At 41.5% G+C, this 26,503-nt stretch overlaps 3 protein-coding genes across 4 annotated transcripts; 1 reads left to right on the top strand and 2 right to left on the bottom strand.

The window, feature by feature from the left end:
- The first annotated feature begins 1,841 nt into the window (after positions 1 to 1,841).
- Positions 1,842 to 5,812, top strand: LOC128756217 (type-2 ice-structuring protein-like). 2 transcript variants are annotated; one of them, XM_053860543.1, is made up of 5 exons: positions 1,842 to 2,015; positions 4,319 to 4,419; positions 4,495 to 4,629; positions 4,697 to 4,802; positions 4,918 to 5,810. In XM_053860543.1, the coding sequence occupies exons 1-5, from the start codon at positions 1,955 to 1,957 to the stop codon at positions 5,073 to 5,075; spliced, it is 561 nt and encodes a 186-aa protein (XP_053716518.1). In that variant the 5' UTR covers positions 1,842 to 1,954; the 3' UTR covers positions 5,076 to 5,810. The 2 variants fall into 2 exon arrangements, with proteins under 2 accessions (XP_053716518.1, XP_053716517.1); XM_053860542.1 differs by having other exon boundaries at positions 1,870 to 2,015; positions 4,199 to 4,419; positions 4,918 to 5,812.
- Positions 5,813 to 13,748: 7,936 nt separating this feature from the next.
- Positions 13,749 to 21,764, bottom strand: tkfc (triokinase/FMN cyclase). Its single transcript, XM_053861089.1, is given in 16 exon segments — positions 13,749 to 15,647; positions 16,387 to 16,479; positions 16,579 to 16,612; positions 16,713 to 16,863; positions 16,866 to 17,000; positions 17,107 to 17,226; positions 17,899 to 18,015; positions 18,807 to 18,896; positions 18,975 to 19,059; positions 19,130 to 19,164; positions 19,308 to 19,397; positions 19,463 to 19,541; positions 19,801 to 19,988; positions 20,158 to 20,262; positions 20,353 to 20,542; positions 21,148 to 21,764. Coding segments are annotated over 16 exon segments (1,677 nt in total). The 5' UTR covers positions 21,154 to 21,764; the 3' UTR covers positions 13,749 to 15,488.
- A 1,213-nt stretch (positions 21,765 to 22,977) lies between these two features.
- Positions 22,978 to 25,266, bottom strand: LOC128756472 (type-2 ice-structuring protein-like). Its single transcript, XM_053861016.1, has 7 exons — positions 25,191 to 25,266; positions 25,022 to 25,108; positions 24,917 to 24,943; positions 24,569 to 24,678; positions 24,179 to 24,313; positions 23,999 to 24,110; positions 22,978 to 23,695 (listed from the first exon to the last, which is right to left on the bottom strand). Exons 2-7 carry the CDS (start codon positions 25,080 to 25,082, stop codon positions 23,625 to 23,627), a joined length of 516 nt encoding a protein of 171 aa, XP_053716991.1. The 5' UTR covers positions 25,083 to 25,108; positions 25,191 to 25,266; the 3' UTR covers positions 22,978 to 23,624.
- Positions 25,267 to 26,503: the final 1,237 nt, after the last annotated feature.

The raw sequence follows: 26,503 nt of genomic DNA, 5'->3' as shown, positions 1-26,503 counted from the left end.
TCTCTCCCTCTGATGACATCAACATTCAAGCGACGGTAACATCTTACATCTCCTTCTGAGTGGACTGCGTCACCCCCATCAAAACAGTCACCGTTTACCCCAACAATAAACCATGGTCTCACCAAGGAGCTAAAAGAGATTCTTAATAAAAAACAAAGGAGGATCTTCTTCACTGGCTCCGCACAACAGAAAAAGCTGGACTATGAGAACAAAGTGGAGCAGAAATGAACCTCTGGGGATCTCCGCTCAGCCTGGCAGAGCCTCAAAACCATGGCCTCTGTGAACACTGCTTCCACCACCACCGGCACCATCCAGGTGGAGGGGAGCCTCCCTGATGACCTCAACGCCTTCTACACCAGGTTTGAGACAGACAACTCCACCCAGCTCGAGGCAACCAGATCCTCACTCAAACCTGGCAGCTCTGCACTCACCTTCAGGACAGAGGATGTGGTGAGAGCCTTCAGGGGGACCAGAGAGTGGAGCTCACCGGGCCCTGACAACATCTGTGGTCGAGTCCTGAGGCACTGCGCAGAGCAACTAGGGGGCGTGTTCCGGACATTATTTAAAAACTCACTCGACAGTCACACGGTCCCCCAGTTGTGGAAACACTCCCCAGTTATCCCCATCCCCAAGAAAACAAAACCAAAAAGATTGAATGATCTTCGGCCAGTGGCCCTCACCTCACTGGTAACGAAGGCCATGGAGAAGATCACAAAACAGCACATCATCAGAGTCACAGACCCCCTGTTGGACCCAGTTTGCGTACCGAGAACGCAGAGGTGTGGACCCAGAAGGTTCAAGCTAACAACATTGCTCCACCTCCACTGGCTCACCCCAGGGCTGCGTGCTCTCCCCCTGCTCTTCATCCTCTACACCGATGACTGCAGGTCCCAGCCCAACTGCCACCTGGTGAAATATGCTGACAATACGGTCCTCCTGTCACTGCTGTCTGGCCCGTCGCAACACCCTGTTCTGCAGTGGTTCGTGGAATGGTGTTATAGCTCCAAACTGGAGTTGAACGTTAGCAAAACCGAGGAGATGGTAGTGACCTTCTCCAACAGGTAGAGAGAGCTGGCTGCTGCTGTCACCACCACTATCTATGGGAAGCCAGTGGAGGTGGTTGAGGAGTACAGATATCTGGGCACCATCTTTGACAACCTTCTGAAGTTCTTAGCCTCACTTGTCAGAACACTGGCACACGTGTTCAGATAGCAGGCCCAGATCATGAAGGACCCCTCCCACATTCTTCACCCTGCAGAGGCGGCACCTCCGCTGCCCTGCCTGCAGGACTGAGAGGAGGAGAGCCACCTTTGTCCCCATAGCCACGCTGCTGTTCAACTCCAGCACATCCCCTCACTCACAGGCCCCCCGCCCCTCACTTGCTGCTATGTGTCCTGCTGCTATTCTTAACCATTTTTTTTAACTACCTCACTGAGTCACTTTGCACTTTAGTCAAGAATGCTTTTATTTTATTTATTTTTATGACTGTGTAACTTGTAATGACTTGCCAGGCTGCTCTGCTGTTGCACCTTAGTTGCCCCTCGGGGATGATTCAAGTTTTACATTATTAAACTAGGTAGAGCTGAAAAAGATACAAATGTAAAGCAATCTAGCATTGCTGCTAAGTTATAGTCAGCATACTTCACATGAGCACAGTGATAAGATGCACTGCATCATTGAAACGTTAACACAAAAAGCATAAACCACAGTAAAGACTGCAATGTACTCTTCCTGTTAATATCACCATGGAGTGAGTCTGGGGTGGGACAACAGGAGGGTGTCTTGCCCAGGGAGGAATTCTATCTCGTACCACCGTCGGCAGTGGGAGTTTCCAGTTACAGTTCATCTTGTCTCATCTACAGAGCACATCTGAGAGTGATTTCATGACCTGGGATTAAGCTTAAATCAACTTTGTGATTGAGACCTGCTATTTTCATGTTTACACAGCTTGAACATGAAGAGTTGGGTGGCGTTCGCAGTACTGTGCACCATTGTGGACTTGTCTGCAGCATCTGGTAAGTTTTCTAGGTTAAGTAACGTTGGCTCGATATTGACAGAATGTTTTTTTTAATGTGTGTTTCTGACAAGCCAGCACAAGTTCTATATGTGATGTTTATGTCAGTTCAAAGCACAGTACACCTACCTTCAGATCTGATCTCGGAAAATAGTTTGCTCTCTACTGTACTTCAGCCAACTGTGTATTTGTTTTGAGTAATGACAGTAGTTGACAACATACTGAAAGAAATTCCGGCAGCAAGAGAAAGCTATTGTCAATATCAGCCTTATTATTCTACCAAGTCATGAATAATTAGGGCTGAGACTAAAACAGAGTTTTTTCCTGATTCCATTTTCTTGTGTGAGCTGCTTCGGTTTTTAATGTGATTCAGATTTATTGTGATGCTACAGCTGGTGCAAATTGGTGGTTGCATTTTTAATGTCCACTGTTTCATGAAGCATCATCAGCCCATCACAACTATATCCTGATCTCAAATACAGAAGTTGACTCATGTCCCTCCAGATACAATCGTAGGTGGGTGGATGCTAAAAGAAGAACAATGCGTGTGAGTGTTTCCAGCAGTTTAATCGAGGTGGTGGCCAGGAAGGTGGGAGTATTTGCATATTGATTCATTCAGAGCAAATAACACTCCTCGTATCATTTACCCATTAAAATACACAAAGCTGTCTCAATTCTTCCAGTGATGGTGCTCTTTAGCTCCTAACGCATAAAGATCAAAACGAACAATTGCAGGTATCAAGTGACAGGCGACAGTAACGAAGAACAATTTAACAAGTGTCCAAGCACTGGGCAACAAATAAAGAGTCTAACAACCAAAATCTCCAAAAGAACACAAAATGTCCGCCGAACCGGGAGAAAAGAACAGGGAACAAGAAGGCAGTAAAAGGCAACTATAGAGGGCTAAAGTTGATGAGCCATACGATTAGACTAAGGGCAGAAGGCTGTGAGCAACAGTTTGGCTTCATGCCAAAAAAGAGCACCACATATGCAGTGTTTGCTTTGAGGATGTTCATGGAGAAGTACAGAGAAGGCCAGAAGGAGCTCCATTGTGTCTTTGTGGACCTGGAGAAAGTGTACGACAGAGTGCCAAGAGAAGAGTTGTGGTATTGTATGAGCAAGTCTGGAGTGGCAGAGAAGTATGTAGGAGTGGTGCAAGACAAGTATGCCAGGTGTAAGACAGTGGTGAGGTGTGCTGCAGGTGTAACAGAGGAGTTCAAGGTGGAGGTGAGACTGAGCCCCTACTGGTGACCCCAATTGACAGATGAGGTGAGACAAGAAGCCCATGGGACGATGTTTGCAGATGGCATTGTGATCTGTGGTGAGAGCAGGGAAGCAAGTGGAAGATAAGGCAGAGAGGTAGAGGTATGTCTTAGAAGGGAGAGGAATGAAGGTTTGCCGCAGTAAGACGGAATACATGTGTGTGAATGAGAGGGACCCAAGTGGACAGGTGAAGCTACAGGATACAGAGATAAAGAATGTGAGGGATTCTAAGTACTTAGTCTCAACTGTCCTGGGCAATGGAGGCAGGATGGAATAATAGGAGAAAAGTGTCAGGTGTGATGTGCGACAAAATGGTGTCGGCAAGGATGAAAGGGAAGGTGTACAAGGTGGGGCCAGCAATGTTGTATGGTTTGGAAACAGTGGCACTGAGGAAAAGACAGGAGGCAGAGCTGGAGGTAGCAGAGATGAAGATGCTGAGCTTCTCTCTCGGAGTGACTAGGATGGATAGGATCAGGGAGCAGTATATCAGAGGGACAGCACATGTGGTCAGGTGTTTAGGAGACAAAGTCAGAGATGGTTTGGACATGTACAGAGGAGAGATAGCCAGTACATTGGTAGGAAGATGTTGAGGTTGGAACTGCCAGGCAGAAGGTGGAGAGGAAGACCAAAGAGGAGATTTATGTTGGTGGTGAAGGAGGACAAGTTTGAGAGAAGAGGAAGCAGAGGACAGGGTGGGATGGAGGAAGATGATCCGCTGTGGCGATCCTTGAAGGGAGAAGCCGAAAAAGAAAGAAGAAAGAATTTTCAGTACAACTGCAAATAAGTAGTGTTGCCTGAACAAACTGTCTCAATACTCTAGTGATGAGGCTTCATGAAACAGTGTCCTCATTTTCAGAGCCCACAAGATGGCACCCTTGGGTCTAAAATCAATGAAACCTCAAATCATTTTTAAACCAACAGCGCCACCTACTGAGCTCTGAACATGTGGACACTGTTTCATGAAGCCTCATCCCATCCCATCCCATCACTCCAATATTCTACTCAACAAGTCCTTGAAAAAATTCTGCATTTCGATTCCAGAAAAGAGGCAACAAGTCAACTCTTGTCCTCAGCCTTGGTCTTTCTACAATGGACGTTGTTTTCACGTTGAAAGACGACAAATGAACTGGACCCAAGCACAGGTAAAAACTAACAAAAAAAAATGATATGCCTGAGAACGTTATGTTATTTTTTTTTTTTCCCAATGTCTGCTGAAGGACAACTGTCAGTCCATGGGTGGAAACCTAACATCCATTGAGAGCATCATGGAGCATCAACACATTCAGATGTTGATAAGGAATGGCACCAATGACTTACCTGTGTCCTGGGTTGGAGCTACAGTTGGAGAAGAGGTAGATTCATCATGAAATGATCTTTTCATGTGACTGTAAAGATTCTGTCTAAAATCATCTCTCCAAGACAAGTGTTTGGCGTTGGACTGACGGCAGAGAAGTCTCGTACAGCGATTGGTGCCCTGGGGAGCCGAATGCCCCGTACCAGCGATGCCTGCAAATCAACTACTCAAGTAATGTACACAGCGCGATGCCACAGTGTTGTTAAGAATGCCTGGACAATTAACATTGCTATATGGCAGTGTGAATTGTTTCTGCCATTAAAAGTGGTGTTTCATTCTCTTGCAGATCAGAAATGCTGGGATAATGACTTCTGTAAATTCCTCAAAGTTTCAGTATGTCATGCCCCTGCCACCTATGTCAGCAGTGCCACCCTCAACCGCTGTGTTCATCAATTCAATGTGTTGTTGGGTTTGTTTGCCATCTTCCTTTCAGATATGTTGTGATTTGTGCCCGCTAACATACAATCGAATTAGTGTGCACTGCAGGGCTTCTTCACCTTCCTGATCCCAGGCGGCCACCCTTTACGGGCCCCATTCAAATATTAGATATGAATTGATGCTGTCACACTTGATTTAATTTTGGTTGTATTTCTAATCGACTAAGCCTAAACTTTGTCAAATGACATGAAACCGCGCTCTCATCACAAAGATAATTGTCAGTTAAACTTTAACCGGCACCAAACTGAGACTCAAGTTGTGTTTATCGAATCTACAAAAGAGAGAAAACAAATGAACTGATGACAAAACTGGACACGTGATGAAGAAAATTATGGGGAAATGAAATAAATATGTTTGAATTAAATAAACATAAAGACTCTGTCCTAGTGCTGTAGTACTTGAGACCGGTGTCAAGAGCACTTTTTTAGGGTCTCAGTCTCGTCCCGCACGTGTTTTTACTCGGTCGGAGTCAACATTTCTATTCGAGACCGGTCAAGACCGTGAGAGAAAACTGTCATAATTGGTAAGAATAAATGGTAAAAGGAGCATTTTTGTTGTGTTTTTCTTTGATATCTATCTGGGGTCTTAAACTGATGCTCTCCAGTCTCGATAATGTCTTGGTCTCGGTTGGGATGATCCGGACTACAGATTCCAGGAGGAGTTTCCCAACCCTCGCGGGCCACAGGTGTAAATCAGATTACCATGTGCGACCCTATGGTTACTTAAATAACTTGTTTTCAAAGGTATTGTATTTATAACAGTTGATTTCTGTTTAGATAGTATATATTTGTATTTGTGTTTTTCGTTTTTTGTTTTTTTTTATTGAAAAAAAGAGTCTTTGTCCTGAAATAAGTGATAAGAGAAATAATAGTAATCAAATAACAAAATTGTATGAAATCGTGATTTTTTTTAAAGGCCATATCCCTATATTGCCCTACATCTGCCAAACCTGCAACAAAAAAAAACCTTCAGTGTATAGTGTGTAGTTGAAGTGCACATTTTCAGGTTGATATGCCATCCATAGGTATTCACTTATGCCAGTGCACCACCTGTTTACTCGAGTTCATCTGAGAGGATTGATGAGTTGGTCAGGTATTCCAGAGCCAGGAATCTTCAGGAGAAGATACTGGTCACCTCTAAAAGGTCTCCATGACATCAAAGTCCACTATTGATTCTCTGTCTCCACAAATAGTGAAACAAGTTCATAGCCTTAGCAGAAGGCTTCTCTCTTATCAGTTCATTCAAGCTGAAGCATTAAACACAGAAGCGTATAACTAAGGATTAGCTGGGACTCTTGTTTGGCTTTGTATATTATATATTAAATATATATCTGTCAAGTGACACCACCAAATAGGAAGTTCAGACATAAGACACCAGCAGGACTCAGACTTTATTTGGGTTGATTCCATATATGATCATTCTGCTGAGTTTTCCAACGGTCAACGTCTGTGATCTTTACGCTGAAGACACTGAGGATATTGGCATTTGTATTCACCCTGGCTGCTCTGACATGTAGATTTGGCGAGAAGGAATTGTGCCTCCAGTGTCAACCAGCAGCCTTTCAACCCTGCAGGCCATGCTAGAACGCCTCAAAACAAGAACCAACATGCTATTTAACACTGACACCATGACTGTGATGCACATCTGTGGCATCAATGACTTATCTTTTTTAAATATCCTTTCATTAGGCTTCAACTGGTTTTCATATCAACCACTCAAGTGGGTTTAAAAACTATTCTAATTCATTAAATTAGTACCTTCCTGTTAATTTTCTAAATGGGTTTCATTACATGCTTAAGATTAACATTAAAATCATTTATGATGTGCGGCAAAAACACAAGACCCCTGACTCCCCCTGGTCTGTAACTCAGCCTCAAACCGCCTCGATTCCAACTCGTTTCATAATCTTCGACCTCATTCCTCAAAGCCAAGGCTAAAGGAAGATTTCGTTCTTTAGAAATGAGACACTCCTTCATGCAGGTACGTCCTTAGCCTGTTGGGGGCAGCATTACGCCAAAGCGGTGTTCCACCAGTCAATTCAGAAAAGGAAGAAGAAGGGGGAGGCAAGGAGCATTTACACGATCAGGGACCATGCTGGGACCAGTTTTGCCTTTTATTTCTCCATTAACAAAGGAAATACTTAATTTTGTAATTTGGTTTCTTTGTTGTTTTTGACGCCATGTTTTATTTTCTGGATACTATGTGAAGGATTCTGGGTATTCCTGAATACCAAGGGTCATCGCAGAGTTCCTCAATACTGAGGATGTCACGTTTCTCAATCTTGCTCCACAATTTCCTAAAAAGAAAGTTCACAAGAATTGAGACAGTCCTTGCCCCTCGCGAGAATGCACATTTTTGAGGATTATGTTTGTGGCTGAGGATTAAGGATGGACTTGGAACACAGCTTTAGTTTCCGGTGGCCGTTCGGTCGATCAAGTTTGAGACCCCTGCTCTAACTCGTACATTATGACAAGTCTCACTACCGTCCTCAAAAGCTCCCCTTTCACTTTTAAGTGTTCATTACGACTGTTGGCGGCTTTCCCTTCCTATTCCAGGCCTCTCACTGTATTCAACACTTTCAGTTCATAAGATGTCCCACTACTGCCATTTAAATTTTAACGCATCATTACCATCTTCTTTTTCTTTCCCCAAAAAAGGATGACATCAAATAAAGCCGTTTACAGACCATATGACTATATTGGATGGTCACATAAATAATCTCACCATGCATCTGTCAGTATTCGTGTCTGCTACTTCCCCTCATAGTCATGTGTCCTACCCAACAAAGCACTGCTATTTGGCCCATGGTGATCATCGCAGAATATGACAGGCTTTATATTATTTTGTTTCAGATGAAATCTGATCCATCTCTGACCAAAACAATCTCCCATTCACCCACAGCAAGAGCTGATGTGGTCCGGAGGTCATTCCTCTGCCCCGAACAGTAGTTTGAGAGAAGTAGGAAGTGCTTCTATTTCACTGCACCAAAACTGAGCTGGGCCAAAGTTGAGGAGAGAATGCAGCTCTCTGAACTGAAGACAGTTCAAAAAACAACAACAAAAATAGGCCTTTGTGACACCATGAATAGAATGCCTTCACTAGTCTTAAATTCAAAATTTTGATGTGATCTCACATCACATCATTGATGTAAGATCTGATCCAGGAATTTCCCTGTACAGTTCCCTTTAAAACGATCTTAAGCACGAGCAAGAACTAAAGTCCCCACCATTTTCAGTGGACTCTCTCCCCAATGCGATTGCTGAGGTTGAAGATCCAGAGGGTGAAACAGTCAGGGGAGCACAGTAAAGGCCATAGCAGCCTTCACTGTCCGATTCTTCACACATCATTCTTCTTTTAAATGGGCTACAATTGTGCTTAATTTTGACTGATCTGAAACTTGACACTTGAAACCTTTTGATGACATATGACAATGATGTCAAAATCATGGGTGGCTACCAAAAACACATGGGTGTTGTTGTTTTGTCCCAGTCCAGCCATCGCTGCTGCCAGTGGGAGTTAACATGATGTCATATCTCATGCCCTTCTACAGAGCACATTCGAGTCATTTGAGGACGGATGGGGAGGGGTGTATCAGCCAACTTTATGAATAAGGCTGGCTATTTCTCTGTTTGTGCAGAACTTGAACTTGAAGACTTGTAACCAGCTGCAGCACCACAGTTTCAAGCCCTGCACCAATGTAAATAACAAATTAATTGCGTGTAAAATTTTGTTAACATTTTTCAGAGCGCCAATTCCAGGTGCGGCACATTACATAATGTGACGTCATGACTAAAATATCCATGTTAAAGACGACTAAATGATATTGTGCTGATGGACAGACAATTTCAAGCACAGGATTGAAGCACAAAAAAGGTGTTCAGTGCACTTCATGCAGGAATGAGTTCACCAGAGCACTGTGATCCTGATGTGTAAGATTATGTGTACAAATTCAACTTAAATTTGATCCTTCTGGTGTCAAATATTAGAAAGTGTGATTAATCACAATGAATTAATTATTACCTCTTATTAACTCAATATTTCTGTTTTCAGTTTTCTTTTGCAGTTTCTGCAGTGTTGACTGTGTTGGTACGTTGTCGATGTCTTTAATGTATTTAATGTCTGTAATGTCTTTAATGTTTGTATGCTGCCATAACAACCCAAATGTCTCCATTGCGGGAAGAATAAAGGCCTAATCTAATCTAATCTAGTACCTGTCAAGTTCTGCCAATAACTCCCCTTGTAAAGAGGTGCAATTCCCCTTCTAAATTGAAAAGAAACTTTACAAACACAATCGCGGTGCATTTTAATATTTTATTATTACTATTTACATCACAGCAAGACAGACAATGTACTGGAAAATGATAACAAAGATAACATACAGTATATAAAAGGTGTTGCATTACATTTACCATGTGCGGCATGTTTTAAAATAAATAATTCTTCCATAGTGTCTTTCAATCAAAATAATCATAGAAGTAAGCATGGAAGAATCTCTGAATTATTCCTCTTGCAACACAATTCAAAACAACGAAAGTGGGCCACAGTGCAACGCGCATGCGCACACACTCCTATCGTCAAAGCCGAAAGCAACGAGAAAAATAAATGCGCGATTCAGGATAATTTTTACTAGCATGATGCGCCGACTGAGACGATCTGTTTTGGATCCGAAATTGGCGAGTCGAGATCTGGTGTGAAACGTCAGTGGGATTTATTTTTGTTCTAATTTATTTTTCCCCGTATAAAAGTTGTTATACGCCGTACATGATTTGAAATTGTAAAAAACATATAGAATACGGGGAACACCTATAAGTTGACAGGTATGTGATCTAAACATCTTGAGTCCATAAAATAAAAGGTAGCGAATCCTCATTTACTCAAATGATGATTGTGATGAAAGAGCCTTTCATCCACTGGGATGTGGCTTTTTCTGTCACTGGAACCACTCACTCCACAGCGAACTACATTCCAAATCTGTGTCTCCGTCTTTACAGCAGATCCACAACTTTCTGTCAATATTGACGCTACCAAAGCTATTTCGTTTCTTGGGGGACACTTGGTGGGTGTCCAGAGAGTAATCTGATCTAGGATCGCCACTCCTGGTAGGATTTCCCATTACAGAAGGTCACATGTCACACCCAGCGACAGAGCACATGAGAGTGACAATTGAGAGTGATTTCAAGACTGAGAGTCAACCTTCAACCGACTTTGCGAACGAGACCTTCCTCCGTTTATACAACTTGAACATGAAGACTTGGGTGGTGTTTGCATTACTATGCACCACTGTGGGCTTGTCTGCAGCATCTGGTGAGTTTTCTCAGTCCACTAAAGTTGCCTCGATATTGATAGATACTATTTTTGTGCCGTAATAAGCCAAAAATGACAACGTTGGGACAAAATCTTAGCTCTTTGAAGTCACAGGTACTTGACTACAAGCAGATTTCAATCAAAATATTTCCGGACGGTCCAAAATATTTTATATAATATATTACCCGCGTAAATCACATCACTTATAGTAGAGATCCCTATTGTGCTACTGCATTTATATATTATTATTATTATCTGTTATTTAATATTCCTCTGTAGCAATAACATTCAGTTTTCAAAAAGCTTTATACTTAACAGCAAAGGGAGATGGGAGGGGGGCTACTTGACAGGGCGCGTACTGGTGCGATGAAGCAGACATGAAAGATAAAAAGGTGAGGACACATGGGCAGTTCACCGCAGGTCGGAGGGTGGGGTGTGTGTGATGTTTATGTCAGTTCAAAGTCACCAAAGAACTGATCTCAGTCAGATATCTGTGTCATTGGTTCTGGTTTTCGGTTGCCTGGTTACTGGGAAAACAGTTTAGCCGACTTCTTATTGTTGCGAAATGAAGATATCTCCCCCATATATGGGTGCTGGTTTGACTTATATAGCAATTCTGAATTATTGTACTACTGCCGTAAATTGGTAGTCGCAATTTTAAGGTCCATATTGCCTTAGCTAAAAACTAAAGGTGAACTTGTACTTGAGCAGAAATAAGATATGAATAAGTCATCAAAACAATGCATACTCTAACAGGGTTTGCTGCAGTTTAGTCCAGGTGATGACCATGAGGGTATTTATCTACTCATTAATTCATTCCAGCTGAATAAGACCTCCTGGTAACACACAATGTTTAAAGTACAAAAGACAATTTATGAGCAATAGTTACTGTGAGTGCAAGATCACGTTCTGTGAGTAAATATCAGGGGAAAAATAGTTTTGTAATGGAAAATATCATTTGCACAGAGGCTGTGACTTCTCAGAGCTCGGTACACAAGTATTAAACAAAGATAACACAATTCATTGGCTTTTGCACTTGTTAACGCACATAGGTCGCATCGTTCTTTGCTGAACTGCAATGAAATAAGCGCTGAGAACCTGAACCGTCTCAATATTCTCCTTCGCTTATCCTCATAATAATTCTATGTTTCAATTTCAGGAAGCAGTCAACAGGTCAACTCTTGTCCTCAGTCTTGGTCTTTCTACAATGGGCATTGTTTTTACATTGAAAGACGACAAATGAACTGGACCCAAGCACAGGTATAGAAAAAAAAGAAGTGTTGGGAGATACTACTCAGCAAGATAACATTTTCATGACAAGATGTATTTTTTTTCAATGTCCACTGAAGGACAACTGTCAGTTGATGGGTGGAAACCTTGCATCCATTGAGAACATTGTTGAGCACCAACTAATCCAGGAGCTGATAAGAAATGGTGCCAATACTTTGCCTGTCTCATGGGTTGGCGGTACAGCTGGAGAAGAGGTAGATCAATCATAGAAACCAAAAACCAAAAATGAGGTAACCCATAACTGTGTTCAAAATCATTGCATTTTAGTCGCATGGAGTAGTGATCAAGCTTCACATAATAAAGCAATGGCAAAAACAAAGTGCGTTCAAAACAAGTACATTTGCTGATAAGTGATAACAATGTTTTCAATGTTGGTCAAAAACACAGCAACAACTATTACCACTGGACGCATGAACAGTAGGCATAGCAGACCACCATGGAGTCATTTGTTCTGCAATTCTGCGTTCTCTGCACCTATCCATTGCTTTGTTTCTTCATCCAAACGTGGTGTTTATAGCATGGATTGAGTACAGTCATGATGATGTTCGAATACATCTCAGTGTAACAAGCATTGACCGACTCTAAAATAACTCCATGGTCCACTGTAATTAAAGGGACAGCGTCTGCAGCTGTCAGGTCAGAGGAGCAAGTCTCTGTTGTTACCAGCTCCAAGGAGGAAAGAAGCGAGATAATGTTCCCTATTCAGACCCTCTGTGGTTACGTGACTGTGGCAGTAGCTTGTTGTCAGTGTTATTTGCAGCCAAGAACCAGAGGATTTCCAGCATGCAGTTAAGTGCATCATAGAGAAAAGCTATCCAAATGCATTTTTGCTAGTAATATCAGCTTTACCCACCGTTGTTCACCAGACATTCTCAGAAATATCTCCTCCCTGCAGACATAATGGCGGTATACAGACCATCTCTCACACGGCCCGAGCTTTTGCTTGCGTCATCACACCTGGTTATCTGGTTTCGGCAGTGTGTTTTCGGTGGTAAAAGTCTTTCAGCCAAAAGCGTTTTGGAGCCATTTTTGGTCAAAAATTCTTGGTGAACAAAGTTTCAGTGCATCATGATTAAATAATGAACATACATTAATGTCTGACAGCTTGACTTTCATGATGCTATTTGATCTCTCCAAGACGAGTGTTTGGCGTTGGATTGACGGCCGAGAAATCACGAACAGCGATTGGCGTCCCGGGGAGCCGAATGACCCGAACCAACGACGCCTGCAAATCAACTACTCATGTAATGATCACTGTGCTATGACTCGGGGGGTTCAGAATGCCTTGTTGGCACTAAAATTCTGCTACTAAAATTTGTGTTTTCTCCATTGCAGATCGGAATTGCTGGGATAATGATTTCTGTGAAGTCGTGAAAGTTTCTGTATGTGATGTTCCTGCCATGTACGCCAGCAGTGCCACCCTCAGCCGTGCTCGTCAATTGGAGGTGTTGCTGAGTGTGTACATTTGCCATTTTCTTTTCACATATGTCGTGATTTGTTTCCTCTGGCATGTGTTTGAATTGAGCATAAAACTGCTCATTTGTAGCTAGTTTTATGCTCCCTCAGCTTGTTGCTTCTGTGGGATGAAATGTCAAGTCCTTTACCTTTTGTGTCAACTGGTCCAAACTTAAGAGACAGACACAGTTTAAAACACAGACTTGCAACACAGCTAGTCAATTATCTGGAAAGAGAAACAAGGTAACCTTTATATTTTTTTCTCTTTCAACCTTAATTTGCCCTGCAGCAAAATATTATAAATATTTTGCTAAATATATATCCTAAATATTGCTCGTATCTCACAAGTAATGATATATGTTTATGTTCAATGTACTTGCCACCGATACAGTATTTGCAGTACTACTAGTATAAAATGATTTTAAAGAGTGATATCTCTCTCTCTCTCTCTCTCTCTATATATATATATATATATATATATATATATACATACATACCAGTCCATGGCAGGGCACACAATTCAGGCAATAGTTCTTCTTACATGACACAGAGATTCAAAAGCAGCAGAGTGAGGTCAGTTCTTATGACATCTGCCCCTTATTCCCACATTCCCTATTTTTGGATCTGTGGCTATGTGTAACTGTGTGTGTGAGGGCTTTTTTTTTCTTCATGCATATGTTTTGTGCGTGTGTGTTTATTTTAATCCTTGTGAGTTGCTAACCTTCAGTAAATTTCAATCTTTATAGTCTCCTCTCCAGGGTCATCTAGTCGTTTCGGTGTCAGATACATTTCTTTGAAAACCATCATGTTGAGCAGGTTTTTCATTTCCTTTGTCAGTGATGTGAAACCTCATATCGCGCCGCCTACTGAGCTCTGAAAATTAGGATACTGTTTCATGAAGCCTCATCGACCGCTGCTCCATTCCACCACCCAGATAAGAGTTTGTAAAACTAGTTCATGGCATTACCTTTCAGTGGGCTTCATCAAGCTAAAGCACCAGACGCAGAACGGTTCAATGAAAACCTGAGCATCTGCTTCATGTCTTTGTGTCAGAGCAACTATCTCGCCTGTGGCGTCAGTGTAAGACGCAAAAGTCCACTTTTCCAACGTCAGTTTATATGACCCCATGGCAGTGAGGGTGTGTTAACAAAAATTATGTTTGGTGTATTGTCATTTCATTTTTGTGCTTCTGCTCATCTTTTCATTTGCATGGCGTCAGATCTGTCCCAGAAAAATGACATCATAGATAAGAGACCTGCTTTCCCTTTAAACTTTTTATTTTGGCCTTGAGCTCAAGCAGGAAGTGACCTACCCTTTGGATGCCATTTTGAGTGGTCAAACTCTGGTCGATACAAACCACTTGAAAACATTTAATTTATTCAGTTCTTTAATAATTCCAGAACAGTTCTTTCCAACTGACTGAATAAGATATATTCTGACACCAAGGAAAAAATGAATACATAAACCCAATAATCATGGGACCATTTAATTTATAGTATTAGCAACAACCGATGAATGGATAAGGAGACGGTTTAAGCCTTTAATTTAAAAGAAAAAAAAGCAGATCCGGTGGGACGCTTGAGTGTCTGCTGGTGCAAGCGCTCGGTGGGCTGTGCATTAACTATTTTAGTGTTGTCCAGGTTTACGAAAATGTGAAATTATATTTCAGATAAATACATTTTTAAAACTAATGGACAACTTTTTCTCTTATTAAAAAAAGGGTGTGTAAAAGTAGCTGCTTGCATGTTCATTTTGTCCCCGGGAGGGTGTGATGCAATATTAAGATCAAAATCATCATTTCCTGCCTGACAATATGAGATAACACTTCAGCGCACGCATCAAACATGAACAATCACATTGGTGGATCTGTCAACACCTTTTCCTGTTTCATACAATAATGCCAGGGTCAGAACTGATCAAGCCAAGTGGCAAAATAAAATAACTTTTCCAAGTTGAAACAGTTCTATACTTGCTTTAATTAGAAAATAGAAAATAACATGAGTAAGATTGCATTTCCTCAGGAATAAGAAGAGAAACTCATTTAAATTTAAAGCAGGTTTCAGATATTTGCTTTCTCTCACACGTTACACAAGATGCTGACAACAGTGCATTAATCCTGCAGTTTTAAACAACTACTTTAAAACTGGTGGTGACTATCAGTCAATTATCAGCCATACTGAAGTTATGATGTGTGTTGAGGTCCTGAACTCGACTGCTGTCCTGTAGTGTATAATGCAACAGAAGGAACCTTCTTTAGAGTCAATATTGTTCAGTTGCCAACATCTACTAGTGTTTCGTAATTCCGATTTGCACTGCTTGCTCTAAAACATGTCGATCAATCTACTATAACAAGACTTGGTCAACAAAAGTTCACTTAAGTCCCTCTAGAGTTTCACACACTGCTTTGAAGATGGCAGCAACTGCCACAGCACCAGGGTCTGGTAGGGTGAGTCGCTCAGCTGCGATGTAGCTGGACCTCCCTGCCCTCGCTGCGAGGTCACGAGTGGAGTCTGCTCCTGCTGCTGCCCTCTGTTGACGGAAAATGTAAGCAAACATGACGCCATGTCACAATAGAATCACATTAACAAGGAGACATTAACCGCCTCTGAGACTGCATTTTACAGAGCATTAGTTTTATGGAAGAACAGTTGTGTTGTGGACGCATTAGGAAAGAGTTTAACTCACTCGGACTCTGAATGCAGAACAGCTGTCGCAGAACACTAAGTAAGATGCTTTTGCAAGATCATGTTTCCTCATTCAGTGTTAATGTAGATGTCAAATTTTATTTTTTTCCAATGAGTAGTTATTCATCCATTTTATTTTCCCCTGCTTACTGTAGGCCTGGCCAACCCATGTTTCCAACCCAGTGTCATGCTCTTCACCAAATGAGCTGTGCCGCTGAGCCGGCTGCTTTTTGGTCAAGTTGTGTTGTTGAGATGATCCTTTATACAAGACAAAAAGGAAGAGCTACTCCGGCACACAGCAAAGGTTTGAATCAGGTCACCCGGACTAGTAACAGTCAACGAAAACGTTTCGCCTCCTATCCAGAAGGTTTCGTCAGTTCTAATGAGCTGGGATGGGAACTGGCATGGAGCCGTGCCTCAGTCCAACTATTGTCTTGGTGAGGTCAAGCTTGAGAGGTGTTGGACTCGACCTTGTTGAGAGGCTGTAGCACTAGCTATTTATTTTTCATTCTGGATAAAGTAATGAGCGAAAAAGAAAATCGGATGAGAAGGTGAGATACAACTGAAGTCATTTCAGACAATACCTCCACAGCAGCCTGCAGCACAGCCATGTAGCCACCTGCTGGAACTGTAGTTACTTTCATGAACTCCTCAGCTGCTGGGCACAATGCATCCAACTAGAGAGAGAGAAGTGGTGTGTTGAAGACGCGGACAGCTATTTTTGGTTATAGTCACTATTTGATCCCAGAATGGAGGAGATAGTTTTGTGTCCTCACCATGGTTCTATCTCCAGGGTCAGCGCCCCCATATCTGGAGGACAACAAGAGTTTCTACATCATCATGAATTATCTGAGCACACAGATATAATCACACCATGGCTAAAGCTTGTCAGTTACTTGTCACCACCCACCGTCTCATGGCCTGAGTCCCAGCATGCAACGCACTCGCCCAGGAAGCAGCATCACCACTGCTGTCAGTCATGTGTCCCGCAGCTGCCGTCAGGAACAGACTGTACAACTGCGAGACGCAGTTGTACAGTTGTTGTCTCCCAGTTACCCACCTTTGGCTGCCTGAGCGAGAGTGTTCCCACAGTCCCCGTCCCCACAGGCTCGGTCCAGGGAGTTGAGCTCCTCTTGTTTCTCCAGCAGTATAGCACACACTTTTTCTAACACTGATCGCATCACAGCACTCAAAGATCCTGGGGGACAAGCACAGACGTGTCATGTCCTGGACATTACTCATTGACAGTAATAACACAAGTGAATAGGTGACGTTTATTGTAATTACACTATACAATTACTAACCCTCAGTGTATACCGTGTCCAGTGATACCGCTTTGGAAGTCTCGTTGGAAGTTACGTAGTTTCGTTCACTCACGTGCAAGTTGCTGATATTTGGCCATGCGGGGGCGCTGGTCTTCAAATCTGGGTTAGAAGATAATGCAAGGATGTGTTTTTTCACTACAGTCGCTCCATAAAACATGTTCTATTCGATTACTCAGCATTATTGTAACACATTGTTTTAAACAATGAAAGTCACACATTTTTACAGTACATTACGAGCATAGGTTTAACCATATCATCTTCAATTCTTCATACAGCAAGTGCTTTAAACTTTATTGTTCGTCCTCTTCTCTGTCAGTCTACACATAACCACTGTTCTGTAAAAAGGGGATGAAGGGCAGGAATTATGAACTGTCCTTCGCTTTGCTCCTTTTCAATCTCTGTGAAATGTTGACTGCACTGTATACAATCGGAAGCACTGCTATATAATACAATAAGGTGTAGGTCATACGATGTAATAACAATGCTTTACAGGAGATTGAACTAAACGTTGATTCATTCCCTCTCCTGGACTTGTCTGAACCATCTGAGTTTGGCCCCTCTTTGAAAGAAACAACTCTATAGACATGACTATTTCCAACAGAATAGTTTATTTTACAGTAATTCATGAAATACATTTTGCATTTTTCTTGTAGCTCCTTTGCTTTAATTAACTAAGACAAGAATCTATGTGTCTACTAAACTCACCAGCTCTTTTGTTTGTCATTCGTCACATCAACAGTCGCATCAAAGTATGACAAAACAGTTTCTCACCAAACAGCCGGAGGATTTCCGGGCTTGACCTCATCAAGGTCAGAGATACTCCAGCCATCTCTAGTGATGTCATGAAGGAACCAGACATCACTCTTGCAATCTTCATTCCAAGACTTTCTGTGAAATGAAGCCACAACTGCTTGTCAGGCCCGTCATTTACAACATTGGACAAGAAAATATACTCGGACTCAAAATGATTTATACCCCATAAAAAAAAATTCAAGAATTATTTTTTTTTTTTTTTTGTGGTAATTCCTGTGTATCTTATGTCTTCTTGTTGCTAGGCACAAACTCACATATGAGCTCAACTTTAGTTAAGTAAATATATGGGCAAAAGTTGATTTTCACATTTACTATTACATACCCCTGGCAGTCCAGAAGCTCTGGACAGTTGACACAGGGACATCATACTGCTTTGATAAGGCCTTCTCCTTTACTGTGAACATGCACGAGACCACCGACACAGATCCTTACTCAGCTCCTTCTTCCTGGCCATAAGGATCAGAAAACGACCAGAACATTTTCCATCTATTTATACTCTACTGGAAAGACGCTATTTTGATCATTGCATAAATATGGTCAACAAAAAAAGAGTTTATTTCATGGGAACATCTTGAGATAACTACAGAAAACAGAACATGACATGTTTTTCTTCTGTGTCTCTGCCAGGGTTGTGAATAATTGTGAACATAGGAGAAAAAAATATCTTTTGCCCATATCTTTACTTATGGAAGTAAAGTTTAACCACTCTTGCTGAGTAACAAGAAGATATACAGTAAGCTACGCAGAAATTACCTGCATGATATCTTTTGCAAATAAAGACTCTGGATTAAAATGTTTTTTTTTCAAGAGGTAAGAATCATTTTGAGGCTGAATGTATTTGATGCTCCAGAGATCTAGTGTGTTACCCAGATAGATGAGCGCAGCTCTTGTGACGACAGCCATCTCCAGGCATGACAGCGCTCCAAGGTTGTTGACGCACAAAACTACAGTGTCTCCTGTGTAACAACAAGCGCACACACAAAGATTAAATCAGCATCGGCTCAACAGACAAACAAGGTTGACTATGCAACTACCTGGCTTAAGTGACAGATGTGATTGGCTCTCAGGGTTGGTCATGTGGTCAATCATGGTCTTCACAACTTCATCAGCAGAAACAACCTCAAGAAAAAAACAGGTTGAAACAAAGCTGAGGACGATGGCGTTACTGGGGTGACTGTGGCTGACTCACCTTTGACCTTTTGACTCCAGGTTCCCCGTGAATACCTGGACCGGATTGTAAAAACAAAATCCCCAATAAATTGATAATGGATCTTTGATAGCTTTAAATATTTGTATTTTATTAATTTACTCATTTTTAATTCTTTCAGAACTAAACTCCAAAAATGTATACCACTTCCTGTTCCCACCTAGACCCAGCTCCATGTTTCCAGGAGGAAGGTCAAACGTGGGCAGACAGCCTGGAACACTGCACGGAGACAGACTTACACCCAGAGTTCCTGCCCAAAAAGTAAAAGACATCTATTCCCAGTGGTGTAATCGCCAACTGGTGAGTCAGACTTACCAATGCCTCTCACAACCTCAGTCAACGTGGACACCATATTGTGTAAGGAGCAACCTTCCTCAGCCAAAGCCCCAGCCAGCTGAAGGTGAAAAAACAAAGTCAACAAGCAACATCATATTAGAGCAAATTTCAAGTTAAAAAAAATAGAGTTAAGGGTTAAAGTAATAAATAAAAAACAGTAATATCAAGGAAATGAAAATACCATTTACAGCATTTAAATCATAATTGTAACTTTTAACTGCAAGCTGTAACAACCTTCTACAATGACAACTTCCTACGTAACTGCACAGTGAATCCACCTACAAGCTTCTTTGCTGAAGGTGAAGTTGATAGCCCACCTTGTGGATGAGAACGGTTCCGCAAAGGCCTCTTCGGCCAGCTTTGCTTGGACGGTGGAAAGCACAGTCATCAGCTACAATCACCACGTCCACGGCGACACCATGGTTCCGCGCTTGTTCAGCAGCCAGGCCGAAGTTGAGACGGTCTCCGGTGTAATTCTTTACGATAAGAAGAACGCCTGAGACTCCTGCGGAGGGAACAACTCTTCAAGTGTATACTTTACACCATTTTTTTTTTAAACACCATGACATTATACCATCATCTATGAAAAAATGGTTTGGGAAGACCTAAGTTAAGAACTATTGCTGGGATAACTCAGAGGATAACTCAGAGAAGGGAAAGAAATTCCTGTCTACCTGCATTGTGCAAGCAGAGAATAGCAGCCAGAATGCTGGCTGGAGGTGGTGACGCAAACACTCCGCCTGCAACTGCTCCCGATAACATTCCTGCACCAACATAACCTGGAGATGCACAGAGCAACAAGAAGAAGAAAAAAGGAATCATCACAAACAAGCATCTAGTGTTGTTCCTCTATCTCATCAGAATCATACCTCCATGTGCCGGCTCATGTCCTGATCCTCCCCCTGACAGCAGACCCACCTTCCCTTTCAGTTGGTTGAGATCAGAGCGGAGCACGACTCGGTGGCCCTTCAGTAAAGAGAGACCAGCGTTGGCCCGGACCAGGCCACACAGCGCCTCATCCACACAGCTGTCCACTGAGTTTAGCAGCTTCTTCTGAGGCTGCGAAAGCAATATCATACTTAGTATTACTATTATTATCATTGCTTTTTAAAACATTGAATAATTTCATGTTTTTTGGACCACAACGTTAAATCACCATCTGCGTTTCAAGCTTGTGAAATCTTTACTCTGAAGAATAGACTCACGACTGCCCATTTCCATGACTGGTATCCACGATTGCTATTACTAGCTGACAAGTGGATAAAGCAAAGAGGCCTTTCACCTGTCTGATGATATCACCTGGAGTGTGTCACAGTTCAGCAAAAAGGTCTACGAGAGTTTAAAAATCTGGACAATCTAATGTGAACATGGAGCTTATGCCAGACAAGAAACTGCGGCAAGATGCACAATCAACAATATAGCGGATCTTTTTATTTCTAAATATTTCAGGGATCTATGAAAGTATTCATTCGGCTATGCAAAGGGCCTAGTAACGTTTAACAAATGTTACACAATACAGAGAGAAGGCGGCGGACTCTGATCTGTTACAGAAAATAAAACTGTCACCGGCGAACGCTCTCTTCAGCTTCTTACTAGCCAGGTCTACACTGGATACACGCCTGACGTGCATCTTCGGAAAACCATTTAGTGGCATTTAAAACTACCTCCATGCGTCTCCCGTCAACTGCGTCCACTTTCTTCCGCAGGTAGTTGGGTCAACGCAGTGACGTCACCTGCTAACTCCCTGACGCGGATTCTTCAAAATAAGACCTCGCAAAACTGTGGCTTTCCGTCGAAGTAGAGAATTACAGTTGTGCTTGAGTTTTTCACAAACCACTGAAAAACAAATTTGCCCCCCTTTTTTTTTTTTTACACAGAATAGCAAATAGTATTATTTTGAAAGGCAGGAAGTCGCTGTCTGGAGACCCGATATGGTCTATGAACTATATAGAGCAGGGGCAAGCAATACAATTCAATGCGGGGCCACATTATGTACTATGGGATATGATTGTTATGAGGGGTCATCAAGCCAAAAAGCAGAAGAGCTGAAGATTAAGGGTTAAGCTTAACTTTAAACTTGTTGCTGAAATATTGTAGTAATGTATATTGTTTCTCCATTTCATATAAATATATTATACTATACTATACTATACTATTGCAGAAACATTTAAATAAAGGGTTTATTTTTAAGCACAAATTATTTTTCAGTACCTTTTATTTATTTTGAGGAACGAGGAATAAATCAAAAATTCTATTTAACATTTCAACAGTCAAAGAAAGACAGACATGCAATGGAGGAAGAAAAGAAAGGCATAAAAAAATAGCAAATGAGTATGATTTAGAATTCAAATGGTAATTATTGATGAGAAAAGTGGAAGTTTTCTCAAACCTCACAAGGGCTGTATGAATGCAGGAAAAAGCAAACGTGTGCACCGACAGTTCAAGGGGCTTCTGCGAAGGCCTGAAAAAAGGACACCCATGATAAATGTGTTGTTATTGTTGTTCATTCCAAAGATGGAACATTTGCTGCAATGTGCCATTGAAACACTGAAATAATCAACTTTGATGTGTGGTCCACTTCTATTCAACATCACTTTGTCAAAACTTTAAAGCGACCACGGACGGAGCTTCACAGCAGCATAGTAGTCAGAGCGCATTCCTGCAGAACTATGAGTTTCAGGTTCACCTCTGGCATCCGTCCTTTAAAGATAATGCATTTTACTGTGAGCTAATTCAAACTACGGAACTAGGCCACTTTGTTCTGTGTGCTTTTTAACGGCTGAATAACATACAGGACAATCCTGAAAGATGCTACTAGAATCAGTACTCTGGCTGCAGCTAACTGCGTGAACACTACCTGTGTGATGATGCAGGTCAGGACCGCTACTCTGTGCGGTATGAGGAGTGGGAGGGGCAGGTCTGGATATGAATCAAATACAAATCATTTGCCACAATTCAAAATACATTTGGGTGGAAAGAGTAACTTTTTTATTCAACAATTTAAGAATGAAGAAAAAGCTCTAAGCTCTAGAAGGGACACTTTGAACATCTGTGCACATCCCTGGGCCAAAAGCTGTATTTGGCCTGCAGGCCGCGCTTTGCACACGTCTGGTTTAGAGGTCGTAAAAGTAGCAATTGAAGCGAACACAACAAAGTGTTGCATGTGAACACATATTTGTTTCCTACCTTGAAGAAATGTTTGTATCTTTATCCACTCTAGATTTGTTGGTGTTACTTTCTGTTGTACTTCACATTAGTTATATATATATATATATATATATATATATATATATATATATATATATATATATATATATATATATGTGTGTGTGTGTGTGTGTGTGTGTGTGTGTGTGTGTGTGTGTGTGTGCGTGTGTGATATATAATTTGTGGTTAATTAATCTCAATTAATTGCTGTTTAATGGTATAAGAACTTTTGCCACAAGAGGTCACATTTTTCTATTTGAATGCATTTGGTATATTACGGAATCAAATTATGTCCCCTGCATACATTTAAAGAACAAAATATTGTTTATTTTGCATCAGTTTGACAATGGCACAATAAATCAGGATGGTGACTATATTCAAGTTTCTATATCACCTTATTTAAACTAAAGCTCTTTTAATGTCTTGAAAATATTTGTATAAGAATTTCAGTATTATAAGATTTTGAAGTACATTCAGAGTAGTTCAAATCCTAGTCATTATGTAGTGAAAAACATCCCTGGACCAAAGCAAACAGATGCTTTTGTTTGCTTTTGTTCAGGGATTCCTCCATGTTTGTTGTTGTTGTTATCATCCTAGCTGCCACCTGTCTATATATGCACACACACACACACACACAAGAAAGCAGGACTGGTGGACTGGTAATCTACTTAAACAAGCACACATGTTGAACACTTTATTTTCCTTAAACTTTATTAGCATGTCTAATTCCCCAGGCCTCATTTGTAAGATTGCAATACTTCATGACGTCACGTTGCACTAGCCGATATTTTTTGAGGTTGCTGCAAGCTTTCCTTCACAACACATTCTTCTTGTAAACATTCTGCTTTGGTCACTTGTCGCTTCATTCCTTAAATGGCGTTACAGCAAAGACAGGGTCGAGTAAAAGCAAAATGAGGCACGTTTTTGCCACCATTTAATAGGACTTCCTGGTGCACACAAACGGCCTGTTGTAGTTGCAGTGAGTGTCACTCCAGCACTTGTTTCCTGAAATCAAGAGAGGGCAAATCTGCTGATGTCGGACATTTAATTGAAACTGTCCTTTTCTCCAGCCAGTCTCTCAAGTGTGGCTCTGGCCACCCTTGGTTCAGGTGTAACAGGAAATCACATTTATCCAATTTATAAATTACTTTTCCTGATCATCTCAATTTTTTTTCAAATATTTTGGAGGTCAAACTTGAGCTGCCAACACTCCATGTGCTGCTTGCTGCCTCATACAAGTTGCAATATTTGTTTAGCGGACACATTTAAGGAGTTTTTGCGAAGACGCTAAACAGCGATATGGTTTACCTGGGAACTGCATTTCAGCACAGCTCTGATAAGTGTTGTGGGCGCTCGGCTTTCCAGGACACCAGTTGGTGTAATGGAAAGGTGTCCCGTCACTCCACAGCCAGAATCCCTCCTGGATTATTTTGAAATAGTGAGTCAAACAGAAGGCTTGTTCCGACATAATTGTAAAAATCTAACTACCTGCTGTGCATCAGAGGCTCCGACCCAAACCGTTCCGGATCCACGGTATGTTAATGCAATGACCCTCTCAATCTCATGGTAGTCCAGAATGCTGTGAATGGAGGCCAAGTTTCCGCCCAAGTCCTGGCAGTGCTTCTGTTCACCGGCAACAAAATTAAATCACCTTTCAATAACCTTTCAATCATGTTGCATTCAAAAGTGGCATATTGAGAAATAAGAGTGTCAAGAAATGTATCCAGTTTATGGAACACAGTGAAGAAATCTTGAGAGTTCTTAAGCGTTATTCTTTTCAGACAAGGGTAGAGCCAATATCTTCAAAGTCGAAAACCCGAAAGACTTGAACATTATTTACATGAAAATAAACCCACGATTCTAAATGCTGATCATTACCTCAGCTCTGGCCCAACTCATCTGAGTCGTGACGTAAAGGTAGCAGCGTCCATAGTAGTAACTCCACAAGGGAGGACAGCTGAAGGACCGCTTCACCAGCTTTGTCTTGGCTGGGCAAAGGGGACAAAATCACAATATTATATTTGAATATGAACATAGGGAATCAATCATATACACACACACACACACACACACACACACACACACACACACACACACACACATATATATATATATATATATATTTTTTTTAAGTATATGTTTGACATATACTATATAATATATAATACTTTATATATGATACTTTGACACTTAACATCAAACAGTGAAGGATGAAATTTAACCAACCTGCTTCCATTTCCTCCAATGGTGGCACTAGTTGGAATTTTAAAAAGTTAGGTTAGGTTATAATGTGTCATCGAAACTGACTGTTCTGCCTGAAGATATACACACCAAATGCTCCAGTCAGCGCCATCATGCCACACAAGACTGCAAATGCCGTCACTGGCTTCATGTCGAAGGGTGAGATGGTGAGGAAACCTGTTGAAATAGAAAGTGATGTATGGACTCTTGTTTATAATGATCCGCTCAATAAAAAAGATGAAGAGATTAGCGAGGTAACCTGTTGCAGATTGTTCCTTCTTCCACTCAGCATGAGCTGTGTGTCGGTCTTTATCTTGCCGCTTATCTTGACATCCTTCCTTGAAAGGGGAACTAATGTCTGATAAATTGTCACGTGACCGCATAATATTTCTTCAACTGGCAGTCCTCAAAAAAACATTGCGGTGAGGTTTATGATTTTATGATGATGATATTATCAGATCGGCTTTTTCACATAAAAACTGTAGTATACAAAAAAAAGCACAAAAAAACAAACTACAACAACAAGTGGAGCGCACTGCAGGGCAGCGGTCCGGGGCTGTGTGCGGGTGTTTGATAACTCACGTGTTTACGCCTTTATTTAGGCTGATAAACATCAGATTTTATTGTCAGACAGATTGACTTAAATGAATAATGTTGCGCTCTACAGTAACTATTTTCACTGCTGTGGTCTCGCTGCAGCGCAGCGATCTGCATGCGGACAGCGAAGAGGAAAGACACTGCTCTGTCTGAAGATCACCAGACTATTCATTGATCATTTCTGACATCGGGATCTGAACTTCACTGATTAAAACCTTCTCGATCGTCAGTAATCTCTCTCACTGTGTTCAACGTGTTGTGAGAGCAGCGTGGATCAATCACTTTTTCTGTTGTTACAAGGAGAATCCCTGAGATCACAAGTGCACCCTACCATGAGGCAGGAGAACTGCGTGCCTCACTTTGTGGCTTTTCGCAGCCATTTTATAATCGCTCAGCGCAACTAACTAGTAACACATATTCAGGTGTTGACCCAAAAAGTCATTATATCCATCAGCTATACAATCGCAAAAGTGTTTTAATAGTGATATACAGTGAGCCAGCAATACGTTGCGCCATCTATGGTGAGGCTCAGCAGGTGGCTGCCTCACTGCACTTCTCTTGAACAGTAAATGTTAAAAATCAGCGATTTTGTATAAAAACCTAAAACTGGTGAAATAGAAAAAGCATTCATAGTGGATAAATATAACCATTTAATATATTTTTTCATTTTACATTTTTTCTTTCCAAGCTTGACAGGTGAAGCTCTGCCTCACCTGCCTCCTTGTTACTGCTATTCAGTAACAATACAACCCAGCGCCCAAAGGGATCAACTGGGATTTGTATTGGGTGAGACAGGTTTAATTCTGATCCAACATGTGTCACTGTCACAGAGACTAGTCATGGAGGTTACAAAGGTGCAGCTAAAAATATTATATATAAATATTACCACTGTTCTGGGGTGTCATTTATAAACAGTTTGTGCTAAAAAAAAGAATGTGTACACCAGCCAGTACACTTGTTTTGGTATTTATTGAA

This window comes from Synchiropus splendidus, chromosome 3, assembly GCF_027744825.2.
Source record: "Synchiropus splendidus isolate RoL2022-P1 chromosome 3, RoL_Sspl_1.0, whole genome shotgun sequence".
NCBI lineage: Eukaryota > Metazoa > Chordata > Actinopteri > Syngnathiformes > Callionymidae > Synchiropus > Synchiropus splendidus.
This window is presented reverse-complemented; position numbering and strand designations above follow the sequence as displayed.